This window comes from Gymnoscopelus braueri, assembly GCF_963280865.1.
Source record: "Gymnoscopelus braueri genome assembly, chromosome: 21".
NCBI classification, from domain to species: domain Eukaryota; kingdom Metazoa; phylum Chordata; class Actinopteri; order Myctophiformes; family Myctophidae; genus Gymnoscopelus; species Gymnoscopelus braueri.
Genome location: NC_137623.1, coordinates 47,123,001 through 47,136,645, shown reverse-complemented (window position 1 = coordinate 47,136,645; position 13,645 = coordinate 47,123,001). Strand labels below are relative to the sequence as shown.

The 13,645-nt window shown below is 40.8% G+C and overlaps 1 protein-coding gene across 2 annotated transcripts in view; it reads left to right on the top strand.

The window, feature by feature from the left end:
- The window catches only part of LOC308076831 (WD repeat-containing protein 37-like), a 36,066-nt gene that overhangs the window by 6,017 nt on the left and 16,404 nt on the right, over positions 1–13,645 (top strand). For both annotated transcript variants that reach the window (XM_080417329.1, XM_080417330.1), the window contains 7 exons: positions 3,977–4,073; positions 5,167–5,262; positions 6,008–6,072; positions 9,713–9,851; positions 11,128–11,199; positions 13,233–13,277; positions 13,387–13,463. In XM_080417329.1, the coding sequence (XP_080273455.1) occupies positions 3,977–4,073; positions 5,167–5,262; positions 6,008–6,072; positions 9,713–9,851; positions 11,128–11,199; positions 13,233–13,277; positions 13,387–13,463 (591 nt within the window). The remainder of the gene's footprint in view (positions 1–3,976; positions 4,074–5,166; positions 5,263–6,007; positions 6,073–9,712; positions 9,852–11,127; positions 11,200–13,232; positions 13,278–13,386; positions 13,464–13,645) is intronic.

Sequence of the window (13,645 nt, the reverse complement as noted above, 5' to 3'; positions counted from 1 at the left end):
TCCAGGCCGGGGTGCTGCGTAATAATTTGATATTATTAGATTTTTTTCTTTCAACCAAAACAGATATTGTACGTTTTGCTCAGGACGTCTCTTCCTATTTAGAGAGCACATTATTCGGATAAAGATGCCAATGCAATTGTGCCCTGCGTTTTAGACCGTGTGCCATACATAGGCCGTCTAAATATGGCCCTTAATATTCAAGTTATTTGTACAAACTTGCATCTTTTTTTAAAGATGCACGGTTGCACCATAGCAGCCAGATATCCAGATCACTTGCATCTTTTTTAAAAGATGCACGGTTGCACCATAGCAGCCAGATATCCAGATCACATACTCAACTATCGTCAAGCAATGCCAGGAATGGCATCCACATTCTTTTGAACTTTACAAACTTGCTTCTTAATCCCGCCTACTACTGCAATGCTCTCTACACATGTCTAACCCAAAAATCTATTTCCAGTTTGCAACTAGTCCAAAATGCTGCTGCCAGACCTCTGACCAACACTAAAGAAACACGCTCATATCACCCCTGTTCTGGCAACTCTTCATTGGCTCCCTTTTGTTTTTAGAGATGATTTTATGATTCCTTAACAAACTTTTAAGGCTCAAAAGGGTCTTGCTTCCCAATATTGTTGAGCTCTTGTCTCCCTATGAGGTTTTCGTTGTCCAAGCTCCTAGACTCTGGAATGGCCCACCTGAGGCTATCCCACGAGCTGATTCTGTATTGTCGTGTAAATCACTTCTAATAACACACTTGTGTAGAAAAGTTTTCCTGTTAATCACTGTAATTATCCTGCTTTATCTCTTGGATCTCTCTTTCTTGTCTTACTTTCTGTTACTTCCCTCTAATCATACATTTGTGTTATTTTATAATTATTAATATTATTTATTCTCGATATTCAAATCCACAATTGATTAGTTTATTCCACAGAGGTGTTTGATAATCGGGATTCAGCTGTCAGACCTTTTGCAGCTGAGATACTGTAATAAAAGCTCTTTAATGTTTGATCAGAACCTGGTTCCTGGTTGTTAACTTTTGGGAGTTGCCCCCATAAAAATGTTATGTCTCTTTCAGATACGTTATGCAGAAGTTGCATTAGTGAGTAGGACTATAGTGTGTTTTCATCATCCTACTATAATTCTACAAAGCTCTGTAGTGGTGAGGTGGAGAGGCCAAAATCTGGTTCTCCTCAGTGGCTGGAGCATTTGATCTGAATTTGCACACAGCCATCATTAACCATTACCATGTGCACGGAACAGCGAAGCCCATTTTTCGATTTCACCAAATCTCAGCTGTTTATTAGCGTTTTTGTGTAAAAGAATGTCGCCATAGTTACGGCTGGGATGGCCCCGCGAGCTATGGGACAAATTGCCTCCCGGGTTGCCAGATAATGTGCGCATATCCCCCCACGGGTATGGACTAGTGGAAGATAATTGTAATTCTTATGAAAAGACTATAGACAGAAGCCAATTTCTCTTACTTTGGGGAGGCTATAGGACTAGGTCTAAATTAATTCAACTAATTCCGGGATACGTTTATCATCATCTCCTGTGTAGGTGCTTTTTCCTTTTTTTTGGGGGGGGTGCTAGTGAAAGTTACAGGTATGGTGTGTGTGATATCAAATGTTATGTGAGCTTAGTCAGCTTACCATAATCATAGTAATCCTTAATCATATTCCATCATATTCGAGGGCTTTTGGAGATAAATGAGACAGACTCCATAGAGCACCGCAGAGTGGAGGCAATTATGTTTCTGCACTCATTTTCGGTTTCGGGCCAGAATTTCCCTTTTGGTCCTAAAAAAACGTAGCTTATCAATTAATCGATCGATACGGTTATCAACCATCAATTCATGAATTAATTGATAATTTGCATCCCTAAAACCATCATTTGCTTTTTGCCAGAGCGAGTTTGTCGCCTTTTACTTTCTCCTCTGTGCAGTGTGCAGCAGTTTTGACCTATTGGCTTGTGAAAGCAGAGCTGAACACTAGCCCAGGGCCGTTGTCTCATCAAGTTTTAATATGGGCTGCCTGTACAGGTCTGATTAGCCCTTTTCACTATGCTGTTGTTTATGCCCACACGCAGCCAAGACCTGTTGGCTCATAGCTCATATAGTATGGACAGTAGTCTATCCCCTTCGCTAGGACAACACACACACACACACAGTCACTCATACAAAGTAAACAAACCCATATAGATTACATCCGGTGCCCCCACCCCCCTCCTCCCCCCTTCTCTCAAGGCTGTCCTTATGCACGGTAGCCGGTGACCTGTAGAATTGTTTTGAGCCATGGACTGAGCAGCTTAGAATACATAAGGGGCGGTCTGTTGTTCGCTAATTGCCCTCTTTCAGCAGTGTGTTTGACATGTGGCTCTGACAGAATGGAGAGGCGGCACCGTTGCTCTTGAACGTGCGCCAGAATACAGGTCGACAGAGAGAAGTATTCGGTTTCCTCGTGCTGCCGGTTGGCCGTAGAAAATGAGCTGTCAAAGCCAGACTTCTGATTGCATTGTTTTCATGGGAGCCCTATACTGCACTACTTCTCTTTGCATGCTGTGTAGTCTGCCAGCCAACCAATTACTGGGAACGTATAGGAGGTCACTATGGAGGTAAGTCAGTGGAGATGAGGAGTTTGTGGGTCTAGCTTGGATCGTCTTAACCACTTGAACCCCAGCATCCATATTCTGGGAGCAACATTAGCCAAAAAAATAGCCGATCTACAGGCTCACAACGTGTCACGATGCGTTGTGAGCTTGTAAATCGGCTAGCCTATTTTTGGCAAAGAGATTTGGTGTGGACGGAAAAAAAGCGGTCCAAGTACAGTTGCAACTCAGGTCTTTTTTTTTCTTTTACTAAGAGTGGAGGGTTTAAGTGGTTAATCTTATAGTCTGTTAGTTGACTGTGGGTCGATGTATTGTATACCAGTAGCCATACCTTCACACTTGCTTCACACCACAGACTGTAGCTTTGTGTTTGTTTACACTTAAAGTGCAACCAGACGTAGATGGTGTATGATAAATATATATATATAAACACTGTATATATTTATATAAAGTATAAACACATTATTTGCACTAGGTGCGATTAGGTGCTTTAAGCACTGTTTGTTTATCATCATGACATCTCTGTGGTTTGTTCCAGTTTACATGCTTTGTCTAATTAAGTGTTCTTATTTTGAGCGTTGTGGTCACCGGTTTGCAAGTTATGTTAGTCACTGTATGACTAAGCCCATCTTGTATTAGCACACAGAGCACAGAGCTGCTAGTTGATTATTATTATCCCCGTCAGGTCAGAATGGCCAAAGGCGAGGGATCATGTTTTCGCTCCTGTGAGTCTGTCTGTCTGTCCGTCTGTGAACAGCTAACCTCGGGAACTGCTGGACAGATCGGCGTAAAACTTTGCACCGCACACTCCCGGGAGGCCAAGGAAGAACCCCCACCCCAAAATGTTCTAATCGGCCTATTATAGCGCCACCATGAGACAATTATTTGCAAAACAAATGATGTCCAAACCTGTGTAGTCATGTGATCAAGATATATCTGTCAGAGTTTTCATGTTCAATTAGGATTGGCTAGGCTTGGCTTCCAAAGGTTGCGGGAGTGGCCTGTTTTTCACAAAATGCCACAAATCATGAACACAACGTTCGTTTGCCGTAAAACATTGCAAGCACATTCTCACTTGTCCAAGGAAGAACTACCACCCTAAAACTTTCAAATCGGCCTTGTGGTGGCGCTACAACAGGTCACAACATAGTCCTTGGTAGGCTACCCGGCCTGGCGGGATCTTCGCTCAGAGGAGTGCACTTTTCAAGTTTTTATTTTTTATTTTTACACAATAATTCTGTCCCATCCACAACTATCTAAATACAATAGCAAAATGGTGGTAAGTATAATGTGTTCTGTTTGTCAAGTCTGTGCAGACACAGATCAATTGTATTACATGGATTTGAACAATTTTCTCTTTGTATTTGTGTAGGATTCCAAGCTGCCTCCATCATTAAGGAACAATCTCTCGGATCTGTTTGGCCAAATCGAACGCGAGTTTGAGAATCTGTACATCGAAAACCTAGAATGTGAGTGAGCTCGAGGGAAGGGAAGGGAAGAAAGCATTTGTTTGTTTATGGTTGATGCCATCAAAATCTGTCAGCCATTTTTCTTTTCAAAGTCTTGACCATACAAAAGTAGAGCTGCGACAATCTATTATCTTCTTAGCCAATATGTATCAACAAATCAATGTCAAACATTTTATTTGATTGTTGATAATAAACAAAATGTATTAGTCTTATTAACCACTTAAAGGACAACTTTGTTTTTTTACAACCATGGTTTATATTTTAGCTTGTAATTAAAGTAAATAAAAGATGAGTGTTATTTTTTTTTCATTTACTGCTTTCTATAGTTTTAGCAATTTCCGCAATATGTTTTACAGTGGGCATTCTGTCCAGTGGCTAAATATGCCTTTTTTACACAATAAAAAATGTCCTGTGATCTTTGATGGCCAAATGTGAGTTATTGGGGGCTAGAAGAGCTACTGTAAATAATAATAAAGAAAACGCCGGGTTATTGTGTAAAAAAAGACATATTTAGCCACCGGACAGAATGCCCCCGCCCACTGTAAAATAGATCGCGAAAATTGCTAAAACTATAGAAAGCAGTAAAAAAAGTTTTTTTAACACTCATCTTTTATTTACTTTAATTACAATCTAAAACATAAACCTTTTGTTGTAAAAAAACAAAGTTGTCCTTTAAGCCCAATTGTATTGCCTACTTTGTCGTACAACATTGTTGTGCAAAAATAGCCAATCGTCTAAAAAGTATTTTGTTAAAATCAATTATTTTTGATTATCGATTAAATCCTAACCCTGTTCGATGAACTGCTGCACCCCTAAACAAAAATAACAGGAATCTATTGCAGCGAGGGAATCCTGTTTCAATAGCTCCTTTGTACAGTTTACGTTTTGGTGTGATGGAACTGTGGTTGGAAATTGGACAAAACCCCTTTCTTCAGTTCACCTCTTCACACTTTTATTTGTTGGGTACACACCCCCCTTACCATTAAAGTGTATTGATCTTAAATGTTGACTGATTTGTCGATCCAGTCAGCCTCAGACCACACTTTGTGGTGTTTGCCTACTGAGTGCCTCTCTCGCTGTGCTAATATTCCAGTGCGTCGGGAGATTGATACCCTGAACGAGCGACTGACAGGGGATGGGCAGAACATCGAGGGGGGAGACCCCGCCAAGGGGGCCCTAAAGACAAAAGGTACAGTGCACTTTTCTTTCCCAAGGAGAATTTTATTATTATTTCGATCCGCTATGCTATTCAGGTGTATATATTATTAACCCATTTAATATTTGTAACTATACCTTTTAAGACAGGAACCCCTTTTGGGGTTGTTTTTGCTATGTACAGTATATATAGCAGCATACATTTTTTGTAATTTTTGAATAAATATTTGAATTTTTTCAGAACACTTAGGTCAGGATTTAGAAGACGTTTTTAGAATCGGCCTCAGGTCTAAATGGATTAAGAGGAGGGTCTTGTTTTGGCAGAAATTCAACAATTTACATTATAATTATAGACATTTATGTATTCTAGACATATTGATATGTTTTATTTAAAATGTTCCTTGTTTTATTAGACGTTAATTTATTTCTTGCTCATTTTCATACTGCACAGGACACCCTAGTTCTTAAATAGGGTACACAGGATACATCCATATTTAAAGTCCAGAGCATGTTTCACTTTCTACATTACCTTAACTTTCAACTTTTCTGTTCATATGCCGGTGTGTACATGAAAGTCTGCAGTTGACATGTAGACGGCAAAATGCAACTCCCTGCAAACAAATGATTTGCATTGTGAGAGTGTATCTGGTTAAAAGTCCTGTCAACCTTTATTAAGCAGTTACCAGACTTCCAGTAAAACCACACAAGCAAACTGCCAACATTTAACAAGATTGTGACGCTGGTGAATTTCCCTCATTCTTCTTTGTCTCTCCACACAGCCAGCCACAGCACCAGTCAACTCTCTCAGAAGCTAAAGACGACATACAAGGCCTCTACCAGCAAGGTAACTGGCATTCACTGTACGAGCACGCTCTATAGAGCTAACCAGATTAGCTGTCTATGTAAATATTTGAGCTGTTTTGGATTCAGGGCCGGTGGTAATGATTAGTAGCCATCAAAAGCCCCTTTGTTACTCAGTCAAAGGAGGGACCGGGGAAGGCTAGCTAAACAGTTCAGGCAATTGATTGAAATGTTACACAATATCTGAACGTAAAGTGTACTTAAGTTTAGCCTATATGGCCATATTTTTACATGATACATGGGAGTAAACATTTTAGTGGCATCACAAAAAAACAGGAAGGAAAGACGTAATCTCACAGAATACTTCTCTCATTATTGTAAATCCTCACTAGCCGAAAGCAGTGTTGATTTTGACAGCAACATTTTGATTTAGTTTTAGTCATAGTCTTTTGAATAAAATTCCATTTAGTTTTAGTCATATTTTAGCCATCTGAAATGTTTTAGTTTTTGTCTAGTTTTAGTCGACTAAATCGACAGTTGATTTAGTCGAATGTATTTTGGCGGTGCCTTGATGGTGTCGTAATGGTTGATTTTACACTTGGTTGCATGCTGAAAATAGCAGATCTACAAGCTCACAACGCCTCGCAGCGCGACGCGTTGTGAGCTTGTAGATCTGCTATTTTCAGAGCGCATCACCTGAGTGCAACCAAACATAAAACATAAAATGACTTGTCTTTTAGTTCTACTGCATCTCTTTTCCACTAGTCACTTCCTAACATTTTAGTCTAGTTTTTATTTGTTGACAAAATTGTCAGTATATTTACTATTTACTTTAGTCATCATAGCTTAGTTTTTATTTTGTTTTGATTTTGTTTTTGTCAGTGAAAAAAGGTAGTCGACAAACATTTTTCGTCATAGTTTTAGTCAACGAAATCAACACTGGCCTAAAGCCGTATCGTATCAGACAAAACAAGCCTTAACACACTTTTTAATGATCTTCATTCTTCAACACTGACCATAATATGCTACAATGCACGTAAAGAAAATGACCTCTTCCTCTCAATCTCTCGCCGACATAGTGTTTGTACGCTATCCAAGGCAGTAGGTGGACCTTGCAACTTCAATGTGGCCACATTGATGTTGGGTGAAGATTCATGGGTAACTGAACAGAGCTCTGTTTGTCACTAATCCATTAAGATCGGGAACGCATCTGTGTCATTTTAAGATTTATTTGGCTATTTTCTTTTTATCATGGAAAATGTGTGCAAATCTTTGAATATGAAATTTTTTAACTCCAGTCTGTGCTTCTGGGGGTCCCTGGAACGTATTTTGAGATTGGGGTCTGCGGCCAAATACATATCATTTTGGGGGTCCTTGACCTGGAAAAGTTAGAGCACCACTGATATAGCAACATACTGTTAGGATTTAGAAAACATTTTCAGATGGCTGCGGACCCCCATCTCAAAATGTTTTGTTCCACGGATCCCCAGAAGCAAAGATTTGAGTTACGCTTTAAAAAATATATATTCAAAGATTTGCACAAATTTTCAAGATTTTTCAAAAATAGCAGATCTACAAGCTCATCGTGCCATCGGTGCGTGGTGCCGCACTATGAGCTTGTATATCTGCTATTTATGAATAGCCAAAGAAATCTAAAATGACACAGAAGCGTTCCCGGATTGAATGGGCTAAGCATGATGGGACATGATGGCAACGGGCTGAATTCTTGAATCGAAGTCTGACCTTGACTCCTTGTGTCCTTGTCTCGTGTTAAGTGGTCAGATGGGGGGGCCGCGAATGCTTTCAAGATTTTCAAGTGGGCCCTGATCCAGAAAAGATAGAGAACCACTGATCTCGAATTCTCGATGATATTTCTTCTCATCACTCCTAATAAAAAAAGTAAAATGTCTAGCTAGTAGAGCATTCTGACTGGCTTAGTGTTCAGTAGAAGTTAAGGAGTATGTCACCAGCGTTCAGGGTTTTCCCTAAAGTTCTCAATTATATCAAAATTACTTAATACAAATCAATATTATGCTCTCATTTTGAAATTATTAGAACTATGACAAGGGATTCGATATCAAAGTAAGTGTTTTTAGACTAGGCTTTAGAAGGGTCCCCAGGGTGACTGAACATTTGTCATGAATCAGTGCTGTTCTCTTAAAAGTATAAATATTGTCCTTTCCTTTCCTCATCGACCATTTTTTCCACAAGACGGGAAAGGAATACATTTTGGAAGTTAGGAAAGAGGATACAAGGGTTCAAGAGAAGACTTCACGGATTAACCTCCTGTTGAAACTTGCTAATAATGTACAGCTAACTTGTCATCTGGTTGAGATACATGACCTCAAACTAATGAAGGGACGTGGCACTAATGCAAACGGTCTGCACTAACTTTAAGTTCCCTGATTACCATGTGAGTTTGCTTGTTCCTGGCCTTCACCTTAACCGGAATGGGCTGTCCTTGCAGTGTTTCCAGATTTTCCAAGAGAAACAAACGGTCAGGTGTACGAAAGCAAGCAAGAAAATAGCAGATCTACACGCTCACAATGCGTCGCATTGTGAGCGTGTAGATCTGCTATTTTCAAAAAATATTGGAAAAAAAGTGAAATATTTGTGAAAAAAAAGATATTAAAAAGAAAATCTTGCATGGTGGTCCCTGGTACAACATCCTTTTAGATGATGGTCCGTGGACTAATAAATATTAATCTGGGGGTCCGTGACATTAAAATGTTTGAGAACAACGATTTAAATAACATTAGGAAACAAGCCCAAACAAGCAACTACACTTTAGAAACAAGCCCCAAAAAAGCGCAAACCGTAACTACCAATAAGCGACAGAAAAATAAGCCCAAAGTTGCTAATAATAAGAGGACATGGTAACACTGTATCCTTGTTACGTCTAGTTTTATACTTCATCGTATGCCATGTTGCTCACATTTTTCACTTCAAAAATCAGCGAGCGACACGGTCGCATGACAAAGTATAAATTAGTATTTTCTTTTGCGGTTATGTTTGGTTGGCCTTTGTGCTCTTTTCACAGGAGTACAAGAAGGAGCACTAGCATTCCAAACATCAAAACTCACTCCAGAATTAAAGTGTTGTAGGATACCTCACAAAGACACTTAGTGGTGTGTTCTAGAGTTTTTTCGGAGGGCATATGATAATCATTCCCTGCACATGGTCGTGGTTACACTCACGCGTGGTCAATGGATGAAATGGTTAGTAGAGGGCCATGCTTTTTTCCAAAATATTCTGCACGTCACACTACGTATATAGCGTAACACGGTAGAACACACCACTGCTTAGAACCTAGATGCTTTGCTGCTGCATCTAATGGCAAATAACTGTAGCTTACTGCTTTGTTCAGCCTTCAGCAGCATGAACGGTAGAACGACGGTGTGTTTTCATTCATGTACATTTTTTTACCAAGCTGTAGACGGGACCAGGCTGTGATGGATACATTGGGATTCCATTTCACTTTGTCTCCCTGCATAAATAATCCAGTAGCCTACAGTGCAGTACTTAAGAGTTCATGTACTGTACATCAATTATACAAAATTATTTCAAGTTCATCTTTGGTCTCTCATTGTAGCACAGATGGGTTTAGTTTGGCTCTGGTACAGGTTCCTTCTGGCGCTCTTGATTCTATCATTCCTTTTCTCTTTCTTATTCTTTCTCTCCAGATTGTGTCTAGTTTCAAAGCCAACGCAGGTTCCAGGGCTGTGTGTCAGTTGGTGAAGGAGTATATGGGCCATAGGGATGGCATCTGGGACCTCAGTATAACCCGGACACAGCCCACGGTCCTCGGAACCGCCTCTGCAGGTACGCCAACATATAACTGACTTTATAAACTAATACACTGACTGGGATCCCTCAGGGCTCTGTCCGTGGCTCCCCTGATTTTATTCCCTAGTTATCTCCAAATCTCTTCACCGAAAATAGCCGATCCACAAGCACACTTGTTGGTCGGCTATTTCCGCCGAATGTTCGCCTATTATGGCATGCCCAGAGTAGGGACACTAAGCGTTCATTACATGACATTTGTTGAATACTCAATTCTGATTGGTCAGTTAAGGCATTCTGCAATCTGTCATTTCTGATTAACATGCCACTACACAGTGATTCAAGTAGTTAAATTAACTTTTTGTGAAGTTAACTATTGACACCTTGGTGCATGTCGTGTAGTAATGCATGTGGTGGTGTAGTAGTGCATTTGCAAATAGCCGGACGTTGCTCTGTGCTGCTCTCAGACACACAGCGACAGCAATGCATCATCATTTGGCTATAGTTTTTAATGTTTTGAATCTGAATTTGTAAAACTAAACTTAACCACTCCTTATTTTGGGGCATGTCGTTAGAGGCGAATTTTTTTTTTTTTAAATCACACATTTTCTAAAATGTCACAGTTCGGCTATTCTTGCTATTTTTAAACAAATCTAAATGTTGGGCTTTAGTGGTTTCATATATTAAGTATAAATTAGTCATGAGTATATTTTTTTTACACACGGACACGGATTGGAATCTATGGCTCTGTTTACTTTGTGTGTGTGTGTGTGTGTGTGTGTGTGTGTGTGTTGTCCTTGGAAGGGGAATAGCCTACTGTCCATACTATGACCTACTGTATTAGCAACAGGTCTCGGCTGTGTGCATTCATTTAATTTTTGTCCAATTATTGTAGAAGTTACCTGGTTAATGAGTAATCCTGCTTGGTGCAATACCCCACCTGGACTCTAGGATCTGGAATGCAGGAGTATTTTATTTTTTGGGGGTTTATGTATGACCTGTGAACAAGCAGGCACTTTTGCAACAAACCCATGTGACCGGCATCTTTTACTGGCATGTGACATTTTTCTATTATATTGTATTATATTTCGGGACATTGTACATTAACTCACTGTCAATGTGATAATTAGTAGTTAGACATAGTACATTTTCCAAGTAGCTCTAACTAAAGCTCCTATGGTAGCTTTTCTGTAGTTCAACGTCTTCCAGTGTGAAATAAAGGGTAGCGTGTAAAGCTATGCTTTCAAACTAGCTTCACCAACACTGCAAGATGGACATCATCATCATTGTAACACTCTCATTCTTTCCTCCTTAGACCACTCAGCTCTGCTCTGGAGCATAGAGACAGGAAAATGTCTGTTACGATACGCTGGCCATGCAGGATCAGGTAAGGTTTCTTCAGTAGGAAGTGAATGGTTCAGTTCAAAATTGAATTGGTCACAACCAAGCGCAAGGCCACTGGGCCTTTGGTGTTCTATCATTCTTTTTTTGTGAACAAAGGCCAAGTGTCGGCCCATCAAACGTCCATCATACAAAACAATGATTTTAACTCCACGAATGAAATAACGATTTCAATGTAATTATTTTCTTATACATCATCAGTGAAATAAATACAAATAAGTTGTCTATTTTGCTAAATAAATTATGCGTATTTACACATTACCAATATTTGTTGAAACTCAAAGGTTCATACACGCTAGGGATGGGACGATATGAAAATTACATGTCACGATTATTGTGGCAAAAATTATTGCGATTAACGGTATTATCGCGATAATCAAAAGATGCTTAAAACTTAAAATGCCACTTTTGTTTTATCACGATAAACGATCATAACGATTATCGTCCCATCCCTAATACACGCTCAGCCCTAGACTAATTAGAGTCACTATAGACTCATTTGAAGATGGAGATAAGGACTCAGGTTCAAGGTTGTGCTTTATTGTTACATCTTGTGTACAGGTACATAAGACTAAAACTTATTTTTGTTCGGCTTCCTTCAGACAATGCAGCAGCATAGATTATAACAATAAAACAGTAAAAAGATTGAAAAAAGAAACGGAGACTGCAAAAAAAGAGAACATGAGCGTATGTACACGTGCATGTACACAGGCAATTCTGTAGAACCAACGCTAGAGGGCAATGCAAGCCAGACATGAGCCCCACACCACACACGCACGCATGCACACGCGCACAAACGAGCACGCACACACACACGCGCGCGCGCACACACACACACACCCGCGAACAGCCTGATTCCATGCAGTTGAAGCACAAGGGGGCGAGGGGGCGGGGTTGGCGGGCTATGTTAGTGCAGCAAGTGGCAGCTGGGGCAAACCATAGAGGGGCAAACGCAGTCCCCACAACATCATTTACGATTCTGTGCCTATCGGTACATAACTTGGACGGCGCTTAGTCGACTAGCAGACCATCGGCCGGTCGGCGCGGGCACTCGCGCCTGGAGGCACTCGGGCGCGACTCCTTGGCCTCAAGGTCTGCTGAGTCGGAGCGCCTCCGTCATGGTCCAAAACTATACTTTATCAGCGAAAAAAAGTAGTCCACGGTTGTTTGAAAAAGTAATGTCCCAAGCGGGAGTCAAACCCAGACTCCCAGTGGTAGTGGATGGGGAGTCCAATGATTATCGAAGTGCGCCACTGAGGCCGGTATGTATGTATATCCATGTTGTCGTCGTCGTCGCATCAAAGCCCCGCCCCGTGCCTAAAAACAAGCGCTCCCCTTTCAATTTCCCTGGAATGCCAATTTCCCTGTGACATAATACACCATAATTTTTTCAGTAGCTGTCGTATTACTGTAAACGACTTCACAGTATCTTCTATACAGCACTGCAGTTTAGGAAGGACCAGTTCAAGCATATTAAAGTGCAAGAAAAAATATGTCAGGGGGGTTAAGAATTCAACAAAAGACACCAGTGTCTAAAAACGGTATTAACAGTAAAGAGGCAGAGGAGAAAACAGTACAATCAGCTGGGGCAGTGTGGACGGAGCATCAAGGCCACTGTGACCTTAAGGCCAAACTGCAATTTCATGCAGGCCATGGCCACAGGGGCCATGGCCTGCATGAAATTCCTGCCCTGGTGACGGTACATATACTGTACATGTAAACCCACAAACGCAATAAAGAATTGACACAAGTAGTCTTCGTATTACAAACACTTAGGATAAAGATAGACTGTTGAAAGTTTTGGATGGATCAATACAGATCAATGAAAGCAAAAGTAAGTCACTTATTCACTTACTGCAATAAGGCATCAAAACCAAGGTTTCACAAATCTAAACTTTGGGTGTAAACGGATTGTCAGACTTGATCTTCGACGATCGATTCTTAATACACTGACAGTTCAAATATTATTCACCCTGAATAGATGCAAAAACAACATGTGTGTGCTTTCTCACTCTACAGTCAACTCCATCAAGTTTCACCCCACAGAACAGATGGCCCTCACAGGTATGTAGGCATGGATTATTTGTGTATGTGTGTGTACATATGGTCTATGTGACTTGTGTGTATTAATTTAATTAATAATTTGTGTGTGTGTGTGTGTGTGTGGCCACAGCCTCGGGGGACCAGACGTCACACATCTGGCGCTACATGGTGCAGCTGCCCACCCCCCAGCCCGTACCAGACGTCACTGTGAGTACCACTCCCTCCTGTTCTATTCTCACACCACCCTCTCATCCAGCTAGCCAGCCAGCCAGTCATTCCTTCAGCTAGTCAGTGAATCATTAAGGCAGTCGGTCAACCAGCCAGTCAGTCAATCAATCATTCAGCAAGCAGTCGGCCAGTCAGTCAGTCAGTCAACCAGGCAGGCAGCC